The sequence below is a fragment of the Tursiops truncatus genome, chromosome 13, assembly GCF_011762595.2.
Source record: "Tursiops truncatus isolate mTurTru1 chromosome 13, mTurTru1.mat.Y, whole genome shotgun sequence".
In the NCBI taxonomy this organism is placed as follows: Eukaryota; Metazoa; Chordata; class Mammalia; order Artiodactyla; family Delphinidae; genus Tursiops; species Tursiops truncatus.
The window spans coordinates 14,781,730-14,809,720 of record NC_047046.1 but is presented as its reverse complement, the minus strand read 5'-3'; the positions used below and the strand labels follow the sequence as shown (position 1 = coordinate 14,809,720).

General features: G+C 49.5%; 1 protein-coding gene across 2 annotated transcripts; it reads left to right on the top strand.

Moving 5' to 3' along the window:
• Positions 1 to 27,918, top strand: PLBD2 (phospholipase B domain containing 2). Of its 2 annotated transcripts, none has more exons than XM_033836965.2 (12): positions 1 to 369; positions 10,986 to 11,079; positions 13,198 to 13,356; positions 15,150 to 15,250; positions 15,469 to 15,683; positions 21,291 to 21,388; positions 24,075 to 24,235; positions 24,831 to 24,926; positions 25,187 to 25,258; positions 25,925 to 26,077; positions 26,696 to 26,858; positions 26,962 to 27,918. In XM_033836965.2, exons 1-12 carry the CDS (start codon positions 80 to 82, stop codon positions 27,127 to 27,129), a joined length of 1,770 nt encoding a protein of 589 aa, XP_033692856.1. In that variant the 5' UTR covers positions 1 to 79; the 3' UTR covers positions 27,130 to 27,918. The 2 variants fall into 2 exon arrangements, with proteins under 2 accessions (XP_033692856.1, XP_033692855.1); XM_033836964.2 differs by having other exon boundaries at positions 25,922 to 26,077.
• Positions 27,919 to 27,991: the final 73 nt, after the last annotated feature.

Sequence of the window (27,991 nt, the reverse complement as noted above, 5' to 3'; positions counted from 1 at the left end):
TCCAGCCAGCCCTGGCCCGGTCCTCCGCAGCGGAGTGTAGTCACGTGAGCCGGGCTGCGGCGCCCCGCTCCGCACCGTCATGGTGGACCCGATGTATGGATGCCCGGGCGGCCGCCTGGCCCGGGCGCTGACGCGGGCACTGGCGCTGGCCCTGGTGCTGGCCCTGCTGGTCGGGCTGTTCCTGAGCGGCCTGACAGGCGCGATCCCGACCCCGAGGGGTCACCGGGGACCGGGGAGGCCGGTCCCACCCGCCTCCCGCTGCCGTTCGGTGCTCCTGGACCCTGAGACGGGCCAGCTGCGCCTGGTAGATGGCCGCCACCCTGACGCCGTGGCCTGGGCCAACCTTACCAACGCCATCCGCGAGACCGGGTAAGGGTTGGCCCGATCTCGCGCGGACCAGCCGGGGGAGGGAGTTGCGTGGGCGCCGGACCTCGCCTGCCCCTAGGACCAGCCTCTTGCCGGTGACAGAGTCCCATCCTTGTCTCCCTAGGGGTCAGTGTCCCACCTCTGAGGCTGCTGCACCGTAGTTGGGTGGGGCTGATGCAGCATCCCTCAGCTCATGGGGACCAGTCCTCTGCCTTCAGCCAGGGATGACAGTACCTCTGTTTCCCTAGTGATACAGTAACTCTTATCCCCACGTAGGCTGGCACTCTCCCCCTCAACCCTCATCTCACCCCTATGACCAGAGGGGTGGTAATGGCTCTCCAGGAGAGATTCTCACTTCCTTGGTTTTAGCTTAACCCCATGGGTGCCAGCCCCCCTGCCTTCTTTCCAGAACCAGAGCAGCAGGACTGAGCTTGGATTCCAGGCCAGTCTGAAAACAGAGGGTCCCTAAATTCACAAAGACCCAGACTGTATCATTGCTTGGCCTCTGCTCCTTGCTTCCCTCCTCTCTCCTGGTCCAGGGGAAAGTCGCTTGGCCAGATACTTAGTATGGAGTCAAGCACTCCATCTTTGGCCGTCACCGTCTCTATTCTTATAACCGGGACCCAGGCTGTCATTCTGTTGCATGGCTCTTACCTAACTGCTCTGCCTGTCTGGGCTCTCATTTCCCCATCTGTGACTTGGATTTTGATGATGTGCTCTGACTGGGAAGTTGGGTGGTGCCCCTCTCAGGCCTTGTACCAGGGCTGGTGCCCATTCATTCATTCACTCACCTGGTGCTCTTGGCTATGGGGACACAGAGCTGAGGGGGTCCCCATTCAGTCAGGGAGACAGTGCCAGGAGGGAAAATCCTGGGAGTGGGGAATATCTGCCTCAAAACCTTGTCAGCAAGACCCAGACCCTGGATCCACGCTGTGTTGGGGAATCTTGGGGAACCCTGTGTCCCACCCACCCCCTCCCCCACCTGCACTATCCCATCCTGGGGTCATCCCAGTGCTTAGAATACGTTACCCCCTCCAGCAGGCAGGGCTTCTCCCACTGCTGCCCCCATCCATTTGGCTGGCTTGCATTCATTTCTGCAGGTGTTGGGGTGACATAGGACACTGTGGACACCCCCGTTCTGGTGCTTTGTGGCACTTGGGAGTATATTAGATAGACAGACCAGAGATTGTGGGGAGAGGATTTGCTGCAGACACAGGAGCTGGGTGTGGCTAATCTGGGAAGGCTCCCAGGGAGAGGAAACCACAGAGTGGGCTGGCGTCTGTGGAGGGAATCAGAACTCTGTGGCGACGTGACTCTGGACTCTGGTGACCCAGTCTCTGCTGACTCATATGTTTTGGGCCCCCGCTTAGCAGAGCTAAGAGAGATGCTAGGGAGGAGGCACAGAGGTAAGGCTCAGCATGGGGAGGGGCTTTGGCCCCAGCACTTCCCCGCTAGGCTGTGTTGCTGTCAATTATGGAAAACAGAGAAGTGGGGAGAGGGCTCCCCTGCTTGTGCTGGATGGAAAGTTCTTCCAGGCTCAGCTCTGGCGCTGTGTGACCTTGGGCAAATCACTTCATCTCTCTGAGCCTGTTTCCTTCCTGAAGGTGGAGCTCGAAGTGAAATTCGGGGGATCACAGAAAGCACCTCTGTTTATTTACTAAAGGAAGGAGTGAATGAAAGAGAAAGGAGCGCGTGTCTTCTGCCCCCATTTTGCAGGTGGGGAAACTGAGAAGTGAGCCCTGGTCTCTTCCACACTTCTTGCTCTCACTTCACTGTTGCAGCATCTTTTCTGTCCAGTCTGCCCCTTTCCCTGTGGGTTTGACAGCATTTGGGACTATGATGTAGGGAAAACTGTATGGGAAGCCCCCATTTTATAAGCAGGGATACGGAGGCCTTCAAAGACACCCTCTTGAGAACTCAGGAGTGAGATGTAAGAAAGACATCTGGGGTGTCCTGGCGCCCGAGCAACAAAACCGCTGATTTGCAGGTGACTGTCTTATTTTTTGGAGGGTGGAAATCATGGTTTGACTCTTCTGTTCACCTAGAATTGGGATCCTTCCTCCTTTCTGGCTCCCAGATTTCACCAGATCCTGGGATTGTCAGGATAACTTGCACGTCTCCTTCCCCCATAATCTTTCCTCTTACTTGTGCTGTATCTGACTCTGGACTGACACTCCCCATGGAGCCTGAAACATTTAGGATTTAATGCTAGGGGATCAGAGATGCACCCAGAGGCAGCACTTGCTCCAGCCTCGCTCTGGTCTTGGTCCTGGGGAGGCCGAACCCTCCAACCTTACCTTTTCCTCCTTTTCTGACCTGATGCCCCCCAACAAGCTGATTGACCTAAATAGCCTTCGAGTTGGGAGAGGAAGTGAATACCAATAAGAGGGAACTAACCTATTAGGAAACTGGGAAACAACCCAAATCTACCACCCAACAGGCAGAAGCCCAGCCCAGTAAAATGGATAAATACCACCCAACCATTTCTTTATCTATTTTTTTTGTATTTTATTTAATTTATTTTTTATACAGCAGGTTCTTATTAGTCATCCATTTTATACACATCAGTGTATACATGTCAATCCCAATCTCCCAGTTCATCCCCCCACCCCCCCCACCCCCCCGCTGCTTTCCCCCCTTGGTGTCCATACGTTTCTTCTCTACATCTGTGTCTCAATTTCTGCCCTGCAAACCGGTTCATCTGTACCATTTTTCTAGGTTCTACATATATGCGTTAATATACGATATTTGTTTTTCTCTTTCTGACTCACTTCACTCTGTATGACAGTCTCTAGATCCATCCACGTCTCTACAAATGACCCAATTTCATTTCTTTTTATGGCTGAGTAATATTCCATTGTATATATGTACCACATCTTCTTTATCCAGTCATCTGTCGATGGGCATTTAGGTTGCTTCCATGACCTGGCTGTTGTAAATAGTGCTGCAGTGAACATTGGGGTGCATGTGTCTTTTTGAATGATGGTTTTCTCTGGGTATATGCCCAGTAGTGGGATTGCTGGGTCATATGGTAGTTCTATTTTTAATTTTTTAAGGAACCTCCATACTGTTCTCCATAGTGGCTGTATCAATTTACATTCCCACCAACAGTGCAAGAGGGTTCCCTTTTCTCCACACCCTCTCCAGCATTTGTTGTTTGTAGATTTTCCATGATGCCCATTCTAACTGGTGCGAGGTGATACCTCATTGTAGTTTTGATTTACATTTCTCTAATAATTAGTGATGTTGAGCAGCTTTTCATGTGCTTCTTGGCCATCTGTATGTCTTCTTTGGAGAAATGTCTGTTTAGGTCTTCTGCCCATTTTTGGATTGGGTTGTTTGTTTTTTTAATACTGAGCTGCATGAGCTGTTTTTATATTTTGGAGATTAATCCTTTGTCCATTGATTGGTTTGCAAATATTTTCTCCCATTCTGAGGGTTGTCTTTTTGTCTTGTTTATGGTTTCCTTTGCTGTGCAAAAGCTTTGAAGTTTCATTAGGTACCGTTTGTTTATTTTTGTTTCTATTTCCATTACTCTAGGAGGTGGATCAAAAAAAGATCTTGCTGTGACTTATGTCAAAGAGTGTTCTTCCTATGTTTTCCTCTAAGAGTTTTATAGTGTCCGGTCTTACATTTAGGTCTCTAGTCCATTTTGAGTTTATTTTTGTGTATGGTGTTAGGGAGTGTTCTAATTTCATTCTTTTACATGTAGCTGTCCAGTTTTCCCAGCACCACTTATTAAAGAGACTGTCTTTTCTCCATTGTATATCTTTGCCTCCTTTGTCATAGACTAGTTGACCATAGGTCTGTGGGTTTATCTCTGGGCTTTCTATCTTGTTCCACTGATCTATATTTCTGTTTTTGTGCCAGTACCATATTGTTTTGATGACTGTAGCTTTGTAGTATAGTCTGAAGTCAGGGAGTCTGATTCCTCCAGCTCTGCTTTTTTCCCTCAAGACTGCTTTGGCTATTTGAGGTCTTTTGTGTCTCCATACAAATTTTAGGATTTTTTGTTCTAGTTCTGTAAAAAATGCCATTGGTAATTTGATAGGGATTGAATTGAATCTGTAGATTGCTTTGGGTAGTATAGTCATTTTCACAATATTCATTCTTCTAATCCAAGAACATGGTATATCTCTCCATCTGTTGGTATCATCTTTAATTTCTTTCATCAGTGTCTTATAGTTTTCTGCAAACAGGTCTTTTGTCTCCCTAGGTAGGTTTATTCCTAGGTATTTTATTCTTTTTGTTGCAATGGTAAATGGGAGTGTTTCCATAATTTCTGTTGCAGATTTTTCATCATTAGTGTATAGGAATGCAAGAGATTTCTGTGCATTAATTTTGTATCCTGCAACTTTACCAGATTTATTGATTAGCTCTAGTAGTTTTCTGGTGTATCTTTAGCATTCTCTATGTATAGTATCATGTCATCTGCAAACAGTGACAGTTTTACTTCTTCTTTTCCAATTTGTATTCCTTTTATTTCTTTTTCTTCTCTGATTGCCATGGCTAGGACTTCCAAAATTATGTTGAATAATAGTGGTGAGAGTGGACATCCTTGTCTTGTTCCTGATCTTAGAGGAAATGCTTTCAGTTTTTCACCATTGAGAATGATGTTTGCTGTGGATTTGTCGCATATGGACTTTATTATGTTGAGGTAGGTTCCCTCTATGCCCACTTTCTGGAGAGTGTTTATCATAAATGGGTGTTGAATTTTGTCAAAAGCTTTTTCTGTACCTATTGAGATAATCATATGGTTTTTATTCTTCAATTTGTTAATACCATGTATCATATTGATTGATTTGCATATATTGAAGAATCCTTGCATTCCTGGCATAAATCCCACTTGATCATGGTGTATGATCCTTTTAATGTGTTGTTGGATTCTGTTTGCTAGTATTTTGTTGGGGATTTTTGCATCTATATTCATCGGTGTTATCTGTCTGTAATTTTCTTTTTTTTCTAGTACCTTTGTCTGGTTTTGGAATCAGGGTGATGGTGGCCTCATAGAATGAGTTTGGGAATGTTCCTTCCTCTGCAAATTTTTGGAAGAGTTTGAGAAGGATGGGTGTTAGCTCTTCTCTTCTCTCTTTAATTCTTTAAAAAAATTTTTATTGGAGTATAGCTGATTTACAATTTTGTATTAGTTTCAGGTGTACAGCAAAGTGAATCAGTTATACATAATCTACATTTTTTTTTTAGATTCTTCTCCCACGTAGCCCATTACAGAGTATTGAGTAGAGTTCCCTGTGCTATACAGCAGGTTCTTATTAGTTATCCAACTGTTTCTTTGAAAAGTCACAAAAGGTAAACTTACACCATCAAGAATGGAAAAGGAGTGATAGCCACAGATGAGGTGGTACATCCCGCATAGTAGCGGGTGTCCAGGCCACACTATACACTGAAGGGACAATGATGGTGAGGGGAGATTTGTGACCCCTTGCTCATCTCACAAGAATGGTCTGGCTTTTCCCAAACATGGCCTCTTCATTAGATCCTGGAGTCATCTCAGAGGTATTAGCTGTCCCTGACGTAAAACCACAGTGTGGCCCATACACTTTCCAGAAAAAAAAAAAAAATTGGGGGAAATAGATTCAGTGCAGCCGACTTTTAATTTTTGCCAAGCAAGTGCATTAAAAACAAACCAGAACAATATTTATTGATCTCTGCCCATTTCATCTAATAAAAGATGAGCTATTTTAGAACCAAACAAGCAGGAAGGACATGATCTCTGAATGAAGAACCGTCTAATGGGGACATTTTGCTTTAGAAACACATTCTTTCCAGTGGTTTGTTTTTTTGTTTTGTTTTGGCCAGGGACTGGGGTAGAGTCTCCCAAAGTTGTCAGCCAGCACAGCAGTGAGGGATTCCAGAAGCCATTTGCTGATGTCCAAGCCTTCCCGTTTTACAGACGGGGAAGCTGAGGCTGGGAGAGCGTGGTGATGTGGTATGAGGCAGGGTTTCAGGTTTAACATCAGAGAGATCTAGGTTCAGATCTCTGCCCGGACACTTCCTACAGGTGGCTGTCGGCAGCTGCCTCACCCCACCGGGATGAGGATGGCGCCAGCCTTGCAGGGGCCTGGAAGAACATCATTTGATTAGGGCTTAGGGCCCGAGGCAACAGAGGGATCTTCAGAGATCAGCCAGAGGGGCTCCAGCACTGAAATTCCCTCATGAATGGGAATCTCTCTCTTTCCAAGGTATTCTGGAAAGATAGGCAGACACCTACATAGCCAGGTTTTCTGAGAACTCGAGCAAAGTGCACAAACTCCATCCAAACCGAATCACCCCAATCGCCCTTTGGAATAAGGCGGTTCAGAGAGGAATGCAGAAGGCACTCTCTCCAACAAGGGCAGTGACTAATTCCATATTTACCGTACTGTGGCCTGGCTGGGGGTGGGGGTGGTCGGGGGGGAATTGTCACTCTCCACTCATCCTTTTCCTTTCTGTCCAGCTTGAAAGAGTCACACTGCTCTCTTTTAAATCTTTGTAATTATTACACAAGTGCTTAACTTTCCATGGTAAGAAAGTTTAGAAAGGTGAGGTGGAATGTGGGAGGTAAACTGCGCTCCCCACTCTTTCTTTTTATATATAACCACTGTTAGTTCTTTCTTCTAGAATTTTCTATGCATAAACAGGCCTAAACATACATACATACATACATGTGTACACGTACTGGTATGTGTGTGCGTGTAATGTTTTTGTACATGGGGTTATCCTGAGTCCACCGTTTGTCCTTCTCTAATCTTATTTTTTTTTTAAAAAACTTTGTGTCTGACATCTCATCAGCACACGGCGGTCTGCCACGTGGTTCTAGAAGCCCACCGCATATATAGATAGATTACTGTATCAGGCCCCTAACATTGGATGTTTTGGGAGGGTCCTGTTGTCCTCAGCTCTAGTCAAAAATGCTGCTGTGAGCTCTATTTACAATAGCCAGGACATGGAAGCAACCGAAGTGTCCATCAACAGATGAATGGCTAAAGAAGATGTGGCACATATATACAATGGAATATTACTCAGCCATAAAAAGGAACGAAACTGAGTTATTTGTAGTGAGGTGGATGGACCTAGAGGCTGTCATACAGAGTGAAGTAAGTCAGAAAGAGAAAAACAAATACAGTATGCTAACACATATATATGGAATATTTAAAAAAAATGGTCATGAAGAACCTAGGGGCAAGATGGGAATAAAGATGCAGACTTACTAGAGAATGGACTTGAGGATACGAGGAAGGGGAAGGGTAAGCTGGGACAATGTGAGAGAGTGGCATGGACATATATACACTACCAAATGTAACATAGATAGCTGGTGGGAAGCAGCCGCATAGCCCAGGGAGATCAGCTCGGTGCTTTGTGACCACCTAGAGGGGTGGGATAGGGAGGGTGGGAGGACGGGAGATGCAAGAGGGAAGAGATATGGGGACATATTTATATGTATAACTGATTCACTTTGTTATAAAGCAGAAACTAACACACCATTGTAGAGCAATTATACTCTAATAAAGATGTTAAAAAAAAATGCTGCTGTGAACAGGGATGTTCACACACATCCGTGAGGGCTGTGTGAGCCCCGGTCCCAGGGTGAGCTCCTGGCTGCGGCCTGTCTTCAGGGCCTCAGTACTGTGGCCTTGACTGCGCCTGCTCCCTGCAGAAGGAGAGCTTTTAAGCAGTCGCTGTCTGGAAGGCCACTGGCCTCTCAGTTATAACCAGGACTTGGCATCTGAACAGCCTTTTTGGTTTTATGTAAGTTGTGTATGTTCTCCCTTGATTCCCCCGCTTTTTTTTTTTTTTTTTTTTATCACAAGGGGAACTACATTCTGTACCCTGTTTTAAATTTCTTCCCACCACCAAGTCTACTGGATTGCTCCAAACCTCCCCTCTCAGGTTCATGATGAGACACATTTACTGAGTATAAAACGTGAGTTCTCTTCTGGCACCTGCCATGGAAACCCTCTGAAGTGGGAATCGCTTTGCCCATTTTACAGGTGAGGAAACTGAGGCCCAGAGAGCTTAAGCAATTTGCCCAAAGGTACACAGTTGATAAGAGAGAGACCTGGGGATTCAAACGATGCCTGAGGGACCCACAATCCCAGACTCTCTTTGTCCTCCACTCTCCTTGAAATTTAAGACCTTTATTCTAGTCTCTTGTGTTTTTCTGTCCATATCTGTGATTATATGTGAGTCATTAGCCGGAAGTTCATGGCTCTTAGATTTGTTTGATAAGAACTAACTCCTTCACCTTCAAGGACAAAACAATCCCCCACAAAACTCAGTTAAGGCAGAGGCTCAGAGCACATCATGCTCTGTGATGTTAGTCTCAGCTCTGTTGGGCAAGTGACTTCACCTCTCTGAGCCTCGGGTCCCACAACTGTAAATTGGGAGACTCAAACTCATGTCATAGGGTCTTTGGGAGAATTTAGAGAGAGAAGTAGGCATGTGATGTGCTTAGCACTGGGGGCTATTGTTATCCACCGTAGCAGGGCCTCATTATCAGTCCCCACAGCTCCATTTTATCTTGTAGCTCAAGTTCTTTGCTTTGGAACTCTCAGAGCTCAGGCTTCCTTCTTTTACTTTCCCTCTCCTCCCCCCCAACCCCCCTTCTCCCTGCAAGCTCCTACTTAAACTTCAAAACCTGGAGCAGCTGTCACCTCTTCTGTGAAGCTTTCCTAGATTTCACTCAGTAGCAGCAGGAGCGTACTCCTCAGGGTACTTTATTCCTTTTCTCATCATAGCAGTTACATATATTCATTCTTGTATACCCTCGGTGTCTGGCACCCAGTAGGTGCTCAAAGAAGCTTGATTGCCGAAACTATTGGGTGTGAGTATTTTGATAGTCATTTCCTCTCCTGTGTCTTCTCTAGGGCAGAGCTGTGCCTGTCCTGGAGCTCTTTGGTGACTTTATAGCCAAATTCCTGTGAGACAGTCCTGGCTGAGCCTGGCTCTCCGTGTTGTGTAGCCTCTTAAAGGTCTCATTAGTGTCTTCTGTTGCCCTCATTTTCTTAATAGAAATTGCCTTCCAAGTGTTTTCCTTAGTTACAGAGTCACCTGGGTGACTATTCTTTGTGTACTTGGAGCAAGGATGAAATCCAGAACCATAAAGGAAAGACTGACAGGACAAAACTGAAAACTACCATATGGCAAAAACAAAAGCAAAAATCAATTAAAATACAGGTATTTTCAATATTAGTGACAAGCCAAGGGCTAACATGTATATAGAGAATTTCACCAACCAATAAGAAAAGGCGATGGGAACTCCCTGGTGGTCTAGTGGTTAGGATTTGGTGCTTCCACAGCCGTGGCCAAGGTTCAATCCCTGGTTGGGGAACTGAGATCCCGCAAGCCACGGTGCAGCCAAAAAATAATAATAATAATAAGATGAAAAAAACCACGGTAGAGAAAAATGAGTAAAGGACATGAACCAAAGAACTATAAATGACCAATAAGAAATAGGAAAATATATGTAACTTAACTCATTAAAGGATTATAATTACGTGATTGAATTTTTCAACTGTCACCTTAGTAAGGATGAAAAAGATTGATCTTAAGCAGGGAAGTGCACAGACAGGAGTTCGTATGTTGTAGAAATGCAGTATATACCCCAGGCATCACCTGGGAGCTGGCTTTACCCCAGACCTCCTGATCAGAATCTGCTTCCTGGGAGCCAGCCTGCCTGGAGTTGAATCCTAGCTTTGCCCTTTCTTAGCTCTGTGACCTCTGGTATATCAGCTAGTACTGGGCAACAGTGCTGCATAACAAACTGCCCCCAAACTCAGTGGCTTGGAATGACAGCCGTTTATGCTCATGGATCCTTGGAGCAGTTGGGGCAGCTCTGCTTCATGCTGTAGTTCTGCAGACCTGGTCAGCAACATGTGTCTCTCATATTCTTGGGACCAGCGAGCTGGCCGGGCATGTTTCTCTCGTGGCCATAGGAGGGACACAAGTGGGAACACGGGAGGCCCTTTGAAGGCTAATCTCATAACTGAGACAAGTCACTTCTACCGCATTCCATCGGCCAGAGCAAGTCATATGACATGACTGAGCCCAAATCAAGGAGACAGGGAAGGACATTTGGCCAGTGGTGGGAGGGATGTAAAGCCACCCAGCAAAAGGCATGGACGTGGGGGGAAGAGGCTGCGATGCCATCTACCACTGCAGGTGCGTAACTCTGCTTGAACTACCTCCCCTTCTGTACGATGGAGACAGTAACGGTGCCTGCCTTGCAGGACTGTGGGATTGTCATGAGGACTAGTACATGAGTTAATAGATATGGAAGTGACTAAAACAGTGCCTGGCTCAGAAGAAACCCTCAGTAGATATTAGCTGGTATTATCCTGGGGGAGGGGCGGAGAATGAAGGTTAGTACAGCCCTGGGGGAGGCTGTTTGTCAGTATCTATTCAAATTAAAAATGCATGTGTCCTTTGACCTAGCAGTTCCTCTTTTAGGGATTTAGCCTGACACGTGCACAGAGACAGACCGACAGACATTCATGTGAATGGCAGTTCGTCACTGCGTTGTTTTCTATGGTTTAAAACTGCAGACAGGTGCATGCCGAGCTGAGGGCCCGTTTCACGCTTGCCCCCTCGCTGACCAAGTGTCCCCTCTCCTACCCCTGCAGGTGGGCCTTTCTGGAGCTGCACACGAACGGCCACTACAACGATAGCCTGCAGGCCTACGCAGCGGGCGTGGTGGAGGCCGCTGTGTCCGAGGAGGTAAGGGCCAGACGCGGGCCAGACAGGGACCCCGGGGTTTCCCCCGCCCACCAAGTGTGTTCCCCAGGGAGCTTTGGAGGGTTCTGAAATATGTGTAGAGGGGGCTCTCCCACCCCCAGCCTTCCATCTAGTTGGGGAGAAAAGGCTCACATGTATTTGTTAAAAATTTACACTGGGTACTATTTGATGCATATAAAAACTACACAACACATTCCAAGTTACGAAGCTTAGTAATAAAATGAACACCCACCCAAACTAAACCCTGGAATGTTTCTAAAACCATTGAAGCCCCCTCTCAACTCCATTCCCCTGCCTCTCCTACCCCAGAGACACCCACCACACTACATGTGGTGGCTGTCATTCCCTTTCATTCATTCATTCATTTATATTGAGATAGAATTCACATGCCATAAAATTCACCATTTTATAATGTACAGTTCAGTGGCTTTTAGTATATTCATAAGGTTGCACAACCACTACCACTATCTGATTCCAGAACATTCTCATCTCCCCAGAGAGAAACCCCATACCTGTTAGCAGTCACCTCCCTTTTTCCCCACTCCACCCAGCCCCTGGCAACCGCTCATCTACTTTCTGTCTCTACTGATTTACTTGTTCTGAACAGTTCCTATGAAGGGAATCATCCAATATGTGGTCTTTTGTGGCTGGCTTCTTTAACTTGTTTCCACGGTTCCTCCATGTTCTGGTGTATGTTAGTACGTTATTCCCTTTTATGGCCGAATAATATTGCATTGTAGGGATAGACTATTTTCTTTATCCTTTCATCAGTGGGTGGACATTTGAGTTATTTCCACTCCCTTCCTTTGGTTAAACTAGTTTTACTACATGTGATGAAGCCTTAAACAACATATTATTTTGCATTACCTGCTTTTGGGCTTTTTAAAAGTGATAATCACAGATTTCAGAAGGCAGACCGCATCAGGAGTGGGTGAGGCCGCGGTGGGCTGGCCACGCTCCCACACTGTGCGTGAAGGTGTGACACCCACGTTGGAATGTAATTTGGCGTTAACTTGTAGAGTTGAATACACACATGCCTTAGGACCCAGGGGCCCCACTCCTTAGGTGTGTACCCTAGAGGTGACCCAAGGGGTTCAAAGCAGCCCCGAGGCAAACACACTCAAACGCCACCGGTGGGTGCACGGGTAACCGGATTGCAGCAGTGTCACACAGTGCAGAATCACAGAGCAGTGAAAATGAATGAGCAGAGTGGATGGGTGTGAGATGCATGGTGGTGAGAGGGACAGAGCACGTCACAGGAGACGGTGTACAGTGTGACAGCATTTAATAAACTCCCTCTCCTCATTCTGACATCCAGCTGCAGTTTGAGATGCCCTCCTGGGACCTCGATGTCTGGGGAGGTGTCAGACACTGGGTCAGACCGCGTGTTTTGGGTGCTGGGTGGTATTTGAGACAAGATTCCATCTCTCAAGGGCCCCGTAGCCTGATCCAGGAACACTGAGGCAAGGCCCAACGTGGTTCTCATGTGAGGAAGCCCAGACACACGTGCCAGGGGCTTTGCCCACGTTACCTCTCTGAGCTTGCACACCAGCCCCCGAGGGAGGCTCTCCGTCTGTTGGGGTGACGGGGACGATGGGCTCATATGGTCTTTCACCCCCCAGCAGGCTGGCCCAGCTTGTTCATGTGACATCGGGGTGGGGAGGTGGGGAAGGCCTCTTGAGGGCTGGTGGAACTGCCACAGGATTCTCTTGCCAGGTTCACTGCTGTGTCCTCAGTGCTCAGGACAGGACATAGTAGGTGCTCAAAAAAAAAAAAAAGGTAGTTGAGTGACTGAATACATGTATAGATGGAGGTGGCGGTCCCCAGTAACAGAGGAGGCGTAATCTAGGACAGACTGTGAGTGCTGACGGCTTTCAGAGGAGGGAGGCATCCAGAGGCATTGGGCCCTGGTGGGGGTGAGAGCTGGCTGGGTGAGAGAAGCCAGCGTGAGCAGAGGTGCGGAGGTGTCCTCACCAGAGCTCCTCGACTCTTTGGAGACCTGGATAGGAGTGAGGACTCTGAGCCCGAGTGGGGGCCAGTGGGGTCCTCAGGGAAGAGCGCAGCCCTGCTGCCCCGCCCCTGTCCTCGCCCACCCTACAGCTCATCTATATGCACTGGATGAACACGGTGGTGAATTACTGCGGCCCCTTCGAGTATGAAGTCAGTTACTGCGAGAGGCTCAAGAAATTCCTGGAGGCCAACCTGGAGTGGATGCAGAAGGAGATGGAGTTGAACAATGGCTCTGCTTACTGGCACCAGGTGGGCATGGCCCCCATGCTCAGAGGGCTGGGGCAGCAGGCTGGGTCTGCTCTGGGGACCTGCTACCACTGCAGCTGCTACTGTTCCAGCTGGCCAACCTATCTGTCCCCTGCCCCTCTTAGCCAGCCCTTCCTCCCTCCCTCCCGCATCCATCCACCCATCTACCTACCCATCCTCCCATCCATCTACTCATCCATCCACAGATCCATCCAGTCTTCCCTCCCTCCCTCCCTCCATGTCCATCCTTCCCTTTCTCCCTCCCATACATCCGTCTGTCCATCCAGCCACCCACCCCTCCATCCATCTACCCGTTCATCCATCCATCTATTCATCTATCCATCCATCCATCTAGTTTTTCAGCACATTCGTCCACCCACCCACAAGTCTATCCATCTTTCACTCTCTTCTTCCCATTTATTCATCTGTCACCGACCTGCCCATCCTAGCCTAGTTGTCAGATATTCTATCCACCCGCCTTGTTGATGTACCCCATTTGGTTGCCTGTCTCTCTCTCTGTTCATCATCTACCTGTCTGTCCATCTACCCTCCCATCTACCTGCCTAGCCATCTTCCTGATGGACCAAATTCTCTGCTTCATTCCACCTCTTCCTTCTGGCCAGAGCCTAGGCAACTCTCAGTCTGTCCATCTGTTGGTCCATCCCCTCTGCTCTGTCTCTGCTGCTCGTACATCTCGCCAGGGGCTGCCCAGTTCCCCAGGGTGATGCCCACACTCCTTAATGTGGCCTCAACACCCCCCTGCACCCTCTCCCTCCCCAGCCTCATCTACTGGCCTTCTCAATCTGTGCTCCAGCCTCCCTGGCCTCCTCCCAGTTCCTTGAACAAGATGTTACCTCTTCACTCAGGGCTTTAAAGTGTGCTGTTCCTTCTGCCTGGAACACTTTTCCTTCTCCCCCTCTGCCCGGCTCACCCCCACCATTCCTCACCTCCACGTCCCCTCCCTGCACTTCTTTGTAGCCCTCTTGTGAGGCATTCAGATTCTGTCTTCAACTGGACTTGGGCCCCATGAGGACAAGGCAAGGACCACATCTGCCTTGTCCACTGTGGTATCCCCAGTACCTAGCACAGGGGCTGGCACATAGTAGGTGCTTTATAAGTGAAGGTTTGTTGAGTATTTACAGATGAAGGAGTGAATCCATCTGGTCCCATCCATCTACTTCAGCACCTGCCTGAACATCTATCCTTCTCTTCACCCTCCTGTCCATCTAGATGATTGCCTTTCTCTCTGTCCTTCTCTCGTTTAACTCAGTAGCCACCATCCATCCATCCATCCATCTGTCCTTTTGTCTATCCATCTTACGGATGCTTGCTAAGTGCCTGGTGTATGCCCAGCACAGGCCAAGGCCCGGTGGGGGACACAGTGATATACTCCATGGTTACAGAACAATGACAGTGACAGTGGGGAGAAGTCAACCACATGACACAAGTTTGCTGAGCCAGCAGCACAGCCAGTAAAACTCAGAACAGGGAGCAGCCAGCAGTGGGCCAGGGCAGGCTGGGAGGCTTCCTGGAGGAGGTGGATTTGAGTTGGGTTCTTAAGTGGGGTAATTTGGGGTTGCTACAGGATGGAGACATATCGTTAAATGATGGCAGGAGGGTGCTTGGCATGGAGGGGTGGGTGGTGGTTATGGGGGGGGTCAGGGTTGCCTGGAGCCTAGAGGGTGCACCTGAGCCTCCCTTGCTGAAGCCCCTCCCATTGCAGAAGGCATGAGCCTGGGGGAGAGGCCTCACCCTCCCTCTGCCCCCTGCCCCCTGCCCCCTCCCCCTCCCCCTAGGTGCGGCTGACCCTCCTGCAGCTGAAAGGCCTAGAGGACAGCTATGAAGGCAGTGTGACCTTTCCAACTGGGAAGTTCACCATCAAACCCTTGGGGTTCCTGTAAGTGCCACCCCCAGAGTGGACAGGGCAGGGGAAGGTGCCGCACACCTATAGTCAGACAGACCTGGGTCCCAATACCAGCCCTGCCACTTCCTGGCTACATGGCCTCGGACCAGTCGCCCAGCCTCCCAGTGCCTCAGCTTTCTCTTCTGTGAAATGGGTATGTAATGGCGCTCCCAGCAGGCATGGTAACCCTCCGGCACTCTGACCCTCCTCAGCCTGTTGCAGATCTCTGGGGACCTCGAAGACTTAGAGCTGGCCCTGAATAAGACCAAGACCAAGCATGCTACGGGCTCTGGCTCCTGCTCTGCCCTCATCAAGCTGCTGCCTGGCCAGAGTGACCTCCTGGTCGCCCACAACACCTGGCACTCCTACCAGTACATGCTGCGCATCATGAAAAAGTACTGGTTCCAGTTCAGAGAAGGGCCCCAAGGTGGGTAGATGTGGGTGGGTCTGTGTGTGAGCATGTATGTGGGTACACAGTGGGCATAGTACTGGGAGGTGTGGGCCTCAGCCCCGTATACACTGGGGTCACCATAAGGCCAGTCTAAGAGTTCATGTTATTTTTAACATGTCTATTTCCTTTTAATTTTTATCTCACAAGGCATATCAGTAAGCTACTGCTGTGTAACAAATCACCCCAAACTTAAAACAACAAAGGTTTAAAACATAGCCATTTATTTTTGCTCACATGTCCATTGGTCTGCTGGGTGGCTTTGTTATTCTGGGACAAGCCTGCTGATTGTGGCTGGCCTCACTGATGCTTCTGTAGTCAGCTGGGGTGAGCTGGCTGACCTAGGATGGCCTCGTCTGCACGTCTGGGGGTTGGCTGTCATCTGGGAGGATGTGACAGCTGGGCCACATGGTCTTTCATCCTCCCACAGGCTAGCTCAGGCTTGTTCATGTGACATCTGGGCAGGCAAGTGTGGAAGGCCTCTCGAGGGCTGATTGAAACTGGCACAGCATTCTGTTGCTCAAAGCAAGTCAAGTGACCCGTGCAGATTCAAGAAGTGGGGAAATAGACCCGACCATGTGATGTAAGGAACTGCAGTCACATTGCAGATGACGTGGATACAAGCATGGGGAGAGTTACAGCCATTTTTGCAAACAGCTACACAGGAATGGATGAATACGTTCTTCCTGTCAAATGTGAAAACCTTGCCACTAAGGCCCAAGTGCCAGATAGTGTGCCCGTCATTCCTGGCCCCAGTGTTAAGTCTAGAGGTAGCCACTGCCAGATGTTTGCAGTGCCTCCTTCTTGGCCCAACTTAAAAAAGTTAATGTTGCCAGGAGGTGGCGAGAGGGTGGGGAAACGTATACCCTCATTCACTGCTAACGGGAGTGGGATCTGGCACGGCCACTTTGAAGAGGAGCCCAGCTGGCGTCTAACAGAATTTAAAATCTGTCTCGCCTGTGATCCAGCAGCCCTCTGGCTCAGATCTGTCCCTGGAGAAACATTTCTATTTCTGCAAGGGGATTGTGTACGTGGCTGTCAGCTGCATTAGTGGTTCGGAAACAACCTAATGCCCATTAATTTAAATTTAAACTTCTACATTGACATTTGTACAGAAAAGTGTGCGCATCATAAGTGTACAGCTGGAATTTTTGCACGTTGAACACACACCTGTGTGTGTAGCATCCAGACAGAGAAACAACATTCCCAGCCCCCAGAAGCTTCCTTCCTGTCCGTTTCCAGGCACTGTCCCCAGCCCGTAGTGACTTCTCACAGCCTGGATTAGGTTCGATGGATTTGGAATGTTTTGCGAATGGAATCATGCAGCATGAGCTTGTTTGCACCTGGCTTCTTTCACTCAGTGTAACGTCTGTGAGTTTCATCCACGTTGTCCTCTGTAGCTGCAGATCTGTCGTTCCCATTGCTGTGTATCCACTATCATCTTAATATCTGAAAAACCTACATAAGTCATACATGTATGTTATAGAAAATTGGAAAATGCGGCAAAACACACATACACACAATGAAAGTCACTGGAACACCCCACATCCCACAAGAGGTCATTTCTGCAAACACTTGGTTATGTTTTTTCAGACTTTTAAAAAACGTACCTCACTTTTCCATTTGTTTTAACTTATCAATATTTTTATTATACTATTTATATGTAAATACATCCTCACTGGCACAGATTCCAGCAACAGAGATGAAGAAAGACATCTCCCTTGATCCCTTCGTCCCAAATTCCAGATCTCTCCTAAGAGGAAAGCACTGATGCCATTTTGGTTTGGATCTATCTAGATTTGGGGGGATGCATTTATATGTGTGTATATATGGACCTTTTAAAAATTAATAGACTTTATTTCTTAGAAAAATTTTACATTGACATAAATTGAGTAGACAGTACAGAGTGTTCCCATATATCCCCCTTCCCACTTTCCCCTGTTACTAGCCTCTTGCATTAGTGTGGTTCATTTGTTGCAATTGATGAACCAATATTGATACATTATTGTCAACTGAAGTCCATGGTTTACATTTGAGTTCACTCTTTGTAGAGTTTTATGGATTTTTGATGAACGCTCAATGACATGTATCCGCCATTATAGTATTTACAGAATAGTTGCACAGCCCTAAAAAGTTTGCTTTCTGGGTTTTTAAAAAAAAACATAAATGAGATCATGCTATATGGGTTGTTTGCCACTTGTTCCTCTTGCTCCACGGCTGGCCTTGGAGAGCTTTTGATATTGTCATGTTCGGTCCACCTTTTAACAGCTGGACGTTAAATTTTTTTTTTTTTTTTTTGCGGTACGCGGGCCTCTCACTGTTGTGGCCTCTCCCGTTGCGGAGCACAGGCTCTGGACGCGCAGGCTCAGCGGCCATGGCTCACAGGCCCAGCCGCTCCGCAGCATGTGGGATCTTCCCGGACCGGGGCACAAACCCGTGTCCCCTGCATCGGCAGGCGGACTCCCAACCACTGCGCCACCAGGGAAGCCCTGGACGTTAAATTTTAATTAGTCCCCAGTTGAGGATGTGGGCCATTTCCAGGTCTTTGCTCTTCCTCCCTTCCTTCCTCCCTCCCTCCCTCCCTCCCTTCTTTCTTCTTAAAAAAGATTTATTTCTTTATTTGGCCACACCGTGAGGCTTGTCCAGTGAGAGCAAGGAGTCCCAACCACTGGACTGCCAGGGAATTCCCAGGTCTTTGCTGTTTCAAACAGTACTACAGCAAGCAAGTGGGCCCCCAGATGTGTTTCCTGGTGGAAACGCTGGGTTAAAAGATGAGTATAATTAAAATTTTAGTTTCTAGATAGATAACAGCCAAATTGCCTCAAAAAATGGTTGGGCCAATTTACACTCCCACCGCCATTCTGTGAATATGTTGTCTTTCCCCACAGCCTTGCTAGCACTGGGTATTATCGTTCACTTCACATTTTTTTGCCATTCTGCTGGGTGATAAATGATGTCCCGGACTAAGTTTGTTCTGTTTTTTTTTTTAATTCACTTTATTGATGGATAGCTTAAATACACATTTAGAGCATATAATTTGATGGGTTTGGACAAACATGCAGTCACGTAAACACCATTCCAAAAAGATATAGAACATTTCCATCACCCTAGAAAGTTCCCTGTGACCTTTGCAGTTAGCCTCCACCCCTCTCCCCAGGCAACCGCTCTTCTGATTTCTTTCCCATGAGGTTAGATTTGCCTGTTCTAGAACTTCATATAAACCTGCACTAATTTTTAAAAATTTTCTAAGGGAATTCCCTGGCGGTCCAGTGGTTAGGACTCTGCACTTCCACTGCAGGGGGCACAGGTTTGATCCCTGGTCAGGGAACTAAGATCCTGCGTACCTCACAGTGCAGCCAAAAAAAAAAAAAAAAAGTTTTTTTTTCTAGTTTTATTTATTTATTTAATTGAGGTGAAATTCACATCACAAAATTAACTGTTTTAAAGTGAACAATTCAGTGGCATTTAGTACATTCACAGTGCTGTGCAACCGCCACTCAGTCTATTTCCAAAACGTTTTCATCACCAAGAGAGGAAACCCTGTACCCACCGAGTAATCACTCCCTTTTCCCCCTCCTCCCAGCCCCTGGCAACCACTACTTCCTATCTCTGTAGATTTACCTGTTCTGGACATCCCATCAAAATGGAAAGATACAATGGTGGTTTTCTTACGACTAGCTTCTTTGACTCAGCATCATAATTTCAAGGCCTCTCCATGTCGTAGCGGGTGTTAGCACTTCATTCCTTTTTCCGCCTGCCTAATATTTCGCCGCGTGGAGATACTGCAGTTTGTTTATCCATCCATCTATTGATGGATATTTGTATTATTTCTTTTTGTATTCTAGACTAATTTTCAATAATTAAAACAAATTAATCAAGTCATACATGTTCACTGTAGGAAGTTAGAAAATAGAGCACAAGGAAGGAATAAAAATCACTTGTAACCCACCCTGCCACCAGCCCCTGAAAAACCACCATTGGTGTTGGTTGTTTTCCCTTCCAGTTTTAGCTGTTCATTGATGACTTTGCCCTTTTTACTTTTATCTATTCATCAGTTATATAGAAATAGCTCCTTTGGTCCATCCCCTCATCCCTAGTGGCCCTCATCCCCACCCCAGAACACTTTGTACCGAAAGTCCATCCCTTGACAAGTGCTGGTCTGGTTACGCAGTAACCTTGATTGTAGGCCTACTGGGTACCCACTGTTGTGCTAGAAACTACCTCCACGATCTTATAAATTAAATCTTTACAACTGCCCCGTGTGGGATGAAGGATTATTATTCCCAGTTTGCAGATAAGGAAACTGAGGCTCAGAAAGGCTAAGTAACTTGACATAAATCAAACAGTTGATAAGGGCCTGAACCGGGATTCTGCCCAGGTCTCCTCCCCGCAAAGCCTGTGCTCTCATCTGATCCATCCATCTCACTTCCAGGAAATAAAATCTTGAGGAGTGTCTGCACTCCTATGTTCATTGCAGTATTCACAATAGCTGAGATATGGAAACAACGTAAATGTCCATAGCCAGACAAATGGATAAAGAAAATGTACACGTACACACACACACACACACACACACACACACACAATGGAGTATTATTCAACTGGAAAAAGCAGGAAATCCTGCCATTTGCGACAACATGGGTGAACCTGGAGGCCATTATGCTAAGTGAAATAAGTCAGAGAAAGACAAATACTGTATGATCTCACTTTCATGTAGAATCTAAAAAAGTTGAACTCGAGGGAATTCCCTGGCGGTCTGGTGGTTAGGACTCTGTGCTTTCACTGCTGCGGGCCCAGGTTCAGTTCCTGGTTGGAGAATTAAGATCCCGCAAGCTGCGTGGTACGGCCAAAAAAAAAAAAAAAAACAGTTGAACTGTTATAAGCAGAGAGTAGAATGGTGGTTGCAGGCGGCTGGGGGGAGGGGGAAATGGGGAGATGCTGGTCAGAGAGTACCATCTCCCAGTCAGAAGACAAGTGAATTCTGGAGCACAGCATGGTGACTGTAGTTAACAGCACTGTATTGTATACTTGAAACTTGCCAAGAGAGTGGAACTTCAGTGTTTTCACCACACACACAGCAGAGGTAACTATGTGAAGTGATGGCTGTGTAAATTAGCTTGACTGTGGCCATCCTTTCACCGTGTCTACACCTATCCAAACATCACAGTGTGCACCTTAAACACAGACAATTTTTATTTGTCAGTTATACCTCAGTAAAGCAGGGGATAAACCCTCATCCCACCCCCAAAAAAAACAAAGTCCGTGCTCTCAGACTTCCTGGGTATTTGCTCTGTGAATTAGCTTTTTCACAATAGGTTTTTGCAATTAAAAAAAAAAAAAGCCAAAAAAAGGTACAGTAATCAAGACAATTATATATATATGTATGTATGTATATATATTGCTACTAGCTTTTACACAAATGGCCTGGTTTGCTGATTCTCAGAAAGAATGGAGTAGGGGCTTTCTCTGAAGCCTGCTGTTCCACCTGGAGACTCCCAAGTCTTGCTGGGAGGGGGAGTGGGGTTCTCCGTATGTGCTTGTCTGACCAGGCCCCCCCCGCCCCCGGGCTCACTCTCCCGCCTGCAGAGCAATCTACCCGGGCTCCCGGCAACAGGGTGATCTTCTCATCCTACCCTGGTACCATTTTCTCCTGTGATGACTTCTACATCCTGGGCAGCGGGCTGGTGAGTCATCCTCTGGTGTCACTTTTCTCCCCGGGGCAGCTTTGCACCCAGCAGCTTAGGCACAGCAGGGGGACGCAGACTCCCCCATTCCCGCATCACCACCACCCCAGGGCCGAGGCCAGGAAGCGCTTGTAAAATGTCGCTCCCCAGGTCACGGCCGGGCCTCCAGACCCTGCAGCTGGCCTGGGACTCTGTATTGTCCTGCAGCTCCTCAGAAATCCCTGGTTTGGGCCCTTTTGAAATATCCGTGGCCCCAGTGACCTCATTTTGTGTTTATGTATTTAGGACGAGCCATCTCTCTCCCTACCATGACTTTGCTCTTTCTGCCTTCCCTTTTGCTTTCCACAAAACCCCCTCTGAACCTGGCTGGGTTTTCTGAATAAATGTTGTTTACAATGTGTTGTTTTTATCGGTTTTCCTGGCTGGGCTCCAAACTCATTTAGAAATCTGTTCCTGGCACCCCTCTAGACACAGCAAGCCCTGTAGTCGCCAGGGTAACACTGCAGAGGAGAAAAAACATCACTTAAAAAAAAAAATCCTAGATGCAGAAGACGCCAACTCTGGGGAGGGGAGAGGAAGGGGCTCTTTTTCTTCTATTACTTTGTGAGAGGAGCGTGGGATTTAGTTCCCTTAAATGTGGGAAGAAGCATGAAAGGGGCCAGGCAGTGGGTGAGGGGACCCCCTTGCTGCGGTCTGGGGTGGGGAAAGCAGGAGTGAAGCCTGGGGAAGGACAGTTGAAATAGTTTCATCCAGTTACAAAAAGTGTCTGGGAAGGAAATTTACCTTCCATCTGGGTTCTTAACTATTTTTACGCCACAGACTCCTTTGGCGGGCTGGGGAGCCGTGAACCCCTTCTCAGAATAATGCTTTTAAATGCACAAGCCAACATATATGGGATTATAAAGGAAACCAAGTGTATCGACATGCATTTATCGAAATATTATATAAGTAAACTTTTAATGTAATATACAAGTATACCTCGTTTTATTGAACTTTGCAAATATTGCAGATTTTACAAATTGAAGGTTTGTAACAACCCTGCATCGGGCAAGTCTGTCAGCACCATTTTTCTAACGACATTTGCTCATTTTGTGTCTCTGTGTCACATGCTGGTAATTCTCACAATATTTTAAGGTTTTCATTATTATATTCATCATGGTCATCTGTGATCAGTGATCTTTGATGTGACTATTGTAATTGATTTTTTGTTTTGTATTTTTTTTTCTATTTTTAAATTGAGGTATGTACATTGGGTTTTAAGACATAATACTATTGCACACTTAATAGACTATAGTATAGTGGAATCATAACTCTTATATGCACTGGGAAATCAGAAAATCCACGGGACTTGCTTTCTCGTGGTATTCGCTTCATTGCAGCGGTCCGGAACAGAACCCGCGACCTCTCTCAGGTCCGCCTGTATGTGCTGCTTTACTAGCACGTTAAATAAGAAACTCCAGGAACTTCCCTGGTGGTCCAGTGGTTACGATTCCGTGCTCCCAGTGGAGGGGGCACAGGTTCGATCCCTGGTCGGGGAACTAAGATCCCTCATGCCACAAGGTGTGGCCAAAAACAGAAAGAAACTCCAGTCGCAGGTGGGCCACCTGCCATAATTTACAAATAGTGAGGAGCATAAACGATATCTTGAGATGTGTGCAATCCTGTCCTGTGGTGGGAAAACATCTGTGATTTCTGTTGGTGACGATCTCAGTTACCGCTAATAACACTGTCATGTGTCACCTCATTAGCAGTGGAAGGAGATGCTGCATTTCGGTTTGACATTAGTGGAAATAAAGATGTAATGTTTCCCCACCCAAGTCTGCAGACTCCCCGAGCACTGCCCCAGGTTGAGAACAACCCCTGGCGCAGAGAGAGGAAACTGCCCTCCAGGGCTTCTGAGGCCATGCGGGTCTGAATCCTGGCGATGACGTGGGACACTAGAGGGATGAGGAGGGTACAAGTGTGGAGGGAGTAGAGAAGCTCTTCCTACCTGGGCATCGCTATTGAGAGGCTTGCTTTGCACATTCCTCTTTGAAACATCATATTTATGGCTACTGCTGTCTCTTAGTTGTTTTCCAGCTTCGTATAAAAAAGGAAGAAGCATGCTAATATCCTGCTGTAGGGGAGCAAGCCCCGATTTAAGAGTTGGAAGTCTGAGGGTCAAATCTTGGCCCATCCACGTAGCGGCCATGACCTTTTGGCAAGTCTTTTAGCTTCTCCAGGCCTCAAGTTTACCTTTCAAGAAGAAGGGGGCTTAATAGCAGTGCTGTGTTTTCCCCTGGAGGGCTGTAAGAGTTGATGGAGATTGTCCATCAGGCTACCAACCCCAAGCCTCCCAGCTTTCCCTGCGGAACTGCAGGGAAGGGGTAGAGATGGGATGCTATCTCTCTGGGGAAAGAGTTGACCCACTTGGTAGGGGGAGTGGGTCCCGTAGGAGCAACACCCTGGGCTCTCTTAGGGGCTGTTTCCCAGGGCAAAGGTGGATGCACGCTCTTGATCACGAACCCCCTCAATGCTCATCCAAAGAACTAGTGAGGAACACGCACCTAAGCCAGGACATGAAGTTTTAAAAAACGAGTCAACAGATTTGAACCACGATGGATGCAGCGCTGCCACTTGGTGACACCATGCCCCGGTTGTGAGTGAGGGGGCCCTTTCGTGCAGCGCCCCCTCGGCTCTCCCACAGGTGACCCTGGAGACCACCATCGGCAACCGGAACTCGGCCCTGTGGAAGTACGTGCAACCCGAGGGCTGTGTGCTGGAGTGGATGCGAAATGTTGTGGCCAATCGCCTGGCCTTGGATGGGGACTCCTGGGCCGATATCTTCAAGAGGTTCAATAGTGGCACGTGAGTGGGCTTCTGGAACTGTGGCCGTCCCACCCAACCTCCCCGCTCATGCTCAGACCCTGGGAGACCTGATGTGGCACGAGGGCCACGCACCCCACACCCTCTGCTGAGTCCTTTCCTTGTTTTATACGTGGGGAAACAGGCACGGGGAAGGAAAGGATTTGCCCCCCTCTTGCAGGCTTCTCCACCCAGGGAAAGGCTCCCAGAGGAAGGACAGGAAGACACTTGGAACTTGAGAGCTCTGGGGACAGTGGAGAGGGCCGTCTGAGGAGATGGACAGGGGTGGATGGGGGCCCCATCAGCCAGAGACGCGGGAACTGGATAGGGCAGGGTCTTAGAACATTGCGCAGAATTGACCTTGGTTCCAGTAAGCACTAGGGAGCCATAGACTCCTCTGGAGCAGGTGAGCAGCATGATGAGAGAAAAGCCTGAGGACACCTGGTCGAGCTAAAGTGTCCGGGTGACAGTCGGCTGGCCGGACGTGCCCAGACCACCCCGGCCCCATGATTCCTGACTGTGTGTGGCCCTGGGGGCAGGGGGAGGCCGGGGCAGTGACCCCAGGGTCTGTTCAGCCCTCCTTCCTTGGGCATGGCAGGTACAACAACCAGTGGATGATCGTGGACTACAAGGCATTTGTCCCCGGCGGGCCCAGCCCTGGGAGAAGGGTGCTTACCATCCTGGAGCAGATCCCGTGAGTACCCGGAAAGGGGCAGGGCGTTCCAGCAGGGGGAACTGCCAAGGCAGAGGCCTGGAGGCAGCTGAATCGTGTGTGGGAGGGGAAACCTCAGGAAGGCAGTACTGGAGGAGAAGGCAGCCCCTGATTGCTAGAGATTGGGAACATAATCTAGCTCCAGGCAATGGGGAGCCAGCGAGGGTCCTTGAGCAGGGCAGCACCCACAGGAGCCCCCTTTCTCACCACCACTCCTGCCTCCTGTCCCTTCCCGGTTGCAGGGGCATGGTGGTGGTGGCTGACAGGACCTCGGAACTCTACCAGAAGACCTACTGGGCCAGCTACAATATCCCGTATGTCCCCCCTTCCTGGTATTCCCCACCCTTTGCTCAGCTCTCCGTGCTGGGGAGGGGTGCTTCCCAGGAGATTCTTTAACTCCACAAAGAAACCCACCCTTCCCCCTTTTTCTCCAGGAAAGCCCTGACGGTTTTAGGGTACAGTTGGGAGGTCGGCATCCGTTCAGCCTCCCAGTCCGCACCCACCCACCGCAGGGTGGTAGGGGGCGGCCTGGCTCAGGTGCCGACCCCTGCCGTGGCTCTCCAGCTGGTGCTGCTTTAACTGGGCTGCACAGCCAGCACCTCTTGACCCTCACTGTGCTTTACCTGGGTCATCCCCTTTGATCCGTACAGCCACCGTGCGTGGTAGCCACTGCTCCTATTCCCATTTCACAGATGATGAAACTGAGGCCTTGAGAAAGTACCTGACTCGCCCAAGGTTCCATAGGTGGCCAACAGTGAAGTCAGGATTTGAACCCATGCCTCTTGGACCCCAGAGCCCTAGCTTGGCCACCCCACCAAGCCACCCCACAGCACAAACAAAAGACATGATTATTGCTATCCCGACTGTTGTGGTTGTTGGTGTTAATGTCGTGGCACGACCGCCCCCTTCCCCTCCCTGGCCACGGTCACGGCCAGGTGAAGTCAGTGGAGGTCGTGAGTGACCATCCTCGTTCCCAGCAGGTCCTTTGAGTCTGTGTTCAATGCCAGTGGGCTTCCGGCCCTGGTGGCCCACTTTGGGGACTGGTTCTCCTACGACGGGAGCCCCCGGGCCCAGATCTTCCGGCGGAACCAGTCCCTGGTACACGACCTGAATTCCATGATCCGGCTTATGAGGTACATGGGGGACCATGAGCCCAGAGTCATGTGGTGGGGCTTTGTCGTAACTCATTTCGAGTTCCCGACAAGCCCGGGGGGGCGGCAGGGGTGGGGTGCAACTGTGTAGCAGCCAAGACGGCAGAACCGGGGCAGCGCTCAGCTGAGCCCTGCTGCTGCCCTCATGTCGTGGGTGAGGATGACGGACAGCCGTGGAGTGACCGCCCTGTGCCGGGCTCCGCGCTTGGGACTGGGAAACGGGCACAGAACGTGTCCCCACTGTCCTTGGGGAGCACCCTGTCCTTTGGGGGATGCAGAAATCCCTCCCGTACTCACACTGATGTGGACGTGTAACGAGAACCGTCTGAGCTCCAGGAAATGCTATGAAGGGACAAAACGGGGCCTCTAGCCTGGCCTGGGATGGGGGCCCAGAGGGATTCCCGGAGGGAGGGATGGCAGAGCCGAGGCTGAGTGATACCTGTGGAGTGACCAGCTGAAGGGGGAGGTGGTGGCTGAAGCCCAGGCGGCGGGAGGGAGCTGGGCACACTGAAAGCAGGCGGCTGGGTTAGGGGCTGCCGCTAGCAGTCTGGCCTCCCCCGCTCCCCGCACGACTGAGGTTTCCTCTCTTTCCACATCCAGGTACAACGACTTCCTGCATGACCCCCTGTCATTGTGCAAAGTTTGCAACCCCAAGCCCAACGGGGAGAATGCCGTCTCGGCCCGCTCTGACCTCAACCCAGCCAATGGCTCCTACCCCTTCCAGGCCCTGCACCAGCGCTCGCATGGGGGCATCGACGTGAAGGTGCCGGGCCTGGGGCTGTGGATGGGGTCCAAGTTGGGGCAGGGAGCAGCAGAGACTCCCAGGTTGGGACAACTCAACGACCTGCCCTCCCCTCTACCCCCAGGTGACCAGCACGGCACTGGCCAAGGCCTTGCGTCTCCTGGCGGTCAGCGGCCCCACGTGGGACCAGCTGCCCCCGTTCCAGTGGAGCAGCTCGCCCTTCAGCAGCCTGCTGCACATGGGCCAGCCCGACCTCTGGAAGTTCTCACCCATCGAGGTCTGGTGGGACTGAGGCTCCATCTCTACTCTGCTGACCCCAGCAGGGCCACCCGACTGGCTGCCACCCTGCCCTCCTGCCTGGCCCCCCGCCCCGGTCCCCCGTGTGAGCGTTGCCACTGTGCCCAGGTTGGGGACCTGGGTCGGCCAGGTTCACTCTCGTCTGGGTGGCCTCCCGGGTGGGGAACGGAACCCGATGGGACCCAGGACTGGCTCTGTCCCCCTAAGTGGGTGATGCCATCCCCGTCTCCCTCTGCCTCTCTGCGTCTCTCTCTCTCCCCCTGCTTTTCACTCTTTTCCAGCCTTGGGCCCCCTCCTCATGCCGCCCCTTCCTGAGGGCGGGAGCCGGATCCTGGGACCAGGTTCCGGGGCCCCTAGTGGGGCCGGCAGGAGAGGCCCGTTCCAGTGCCTGCTTCCCAGTGCTGTTTCTAACGGCGGCTCTGGAGCTCCAGCCCCCGAGACCCGGGCGTTGCCTCTGGTTGGCATCTCTCCTCCCAGCTCCCGACCCCAGCCCCACTCTGCTCCGTCTGGGAAGTAGCTCCCCTGTTTCTCCTCCTGGACAGCCCCCTTGAGGACAGGAACTTGAAACCAAACAAGAACCAAAGTTTCTGGCCACTTGTGGGTGGAAGGGCCTGAGTGTCCTTCTCTCTCTGGGGGCAGGCAGGAGTGTCAGCCCCCTGCTCCAGCCTCGGCCCGTGCCCCCTCAAACCCCGGCCTGCCCCTGGCCTCAGGGCATTGCCCACAGGTCCCCTGCTACAGGAACCAAATTGCAGGCTGCGCTGCCATTAAAAAGAGAGGCCATGGCCCCCGTGCTGTGCTTCTTGGGGCAGTGGGGCAGGCTGGGTTGGCGCCCTCTCTCTTCTCAGGTTTGGGTTCTG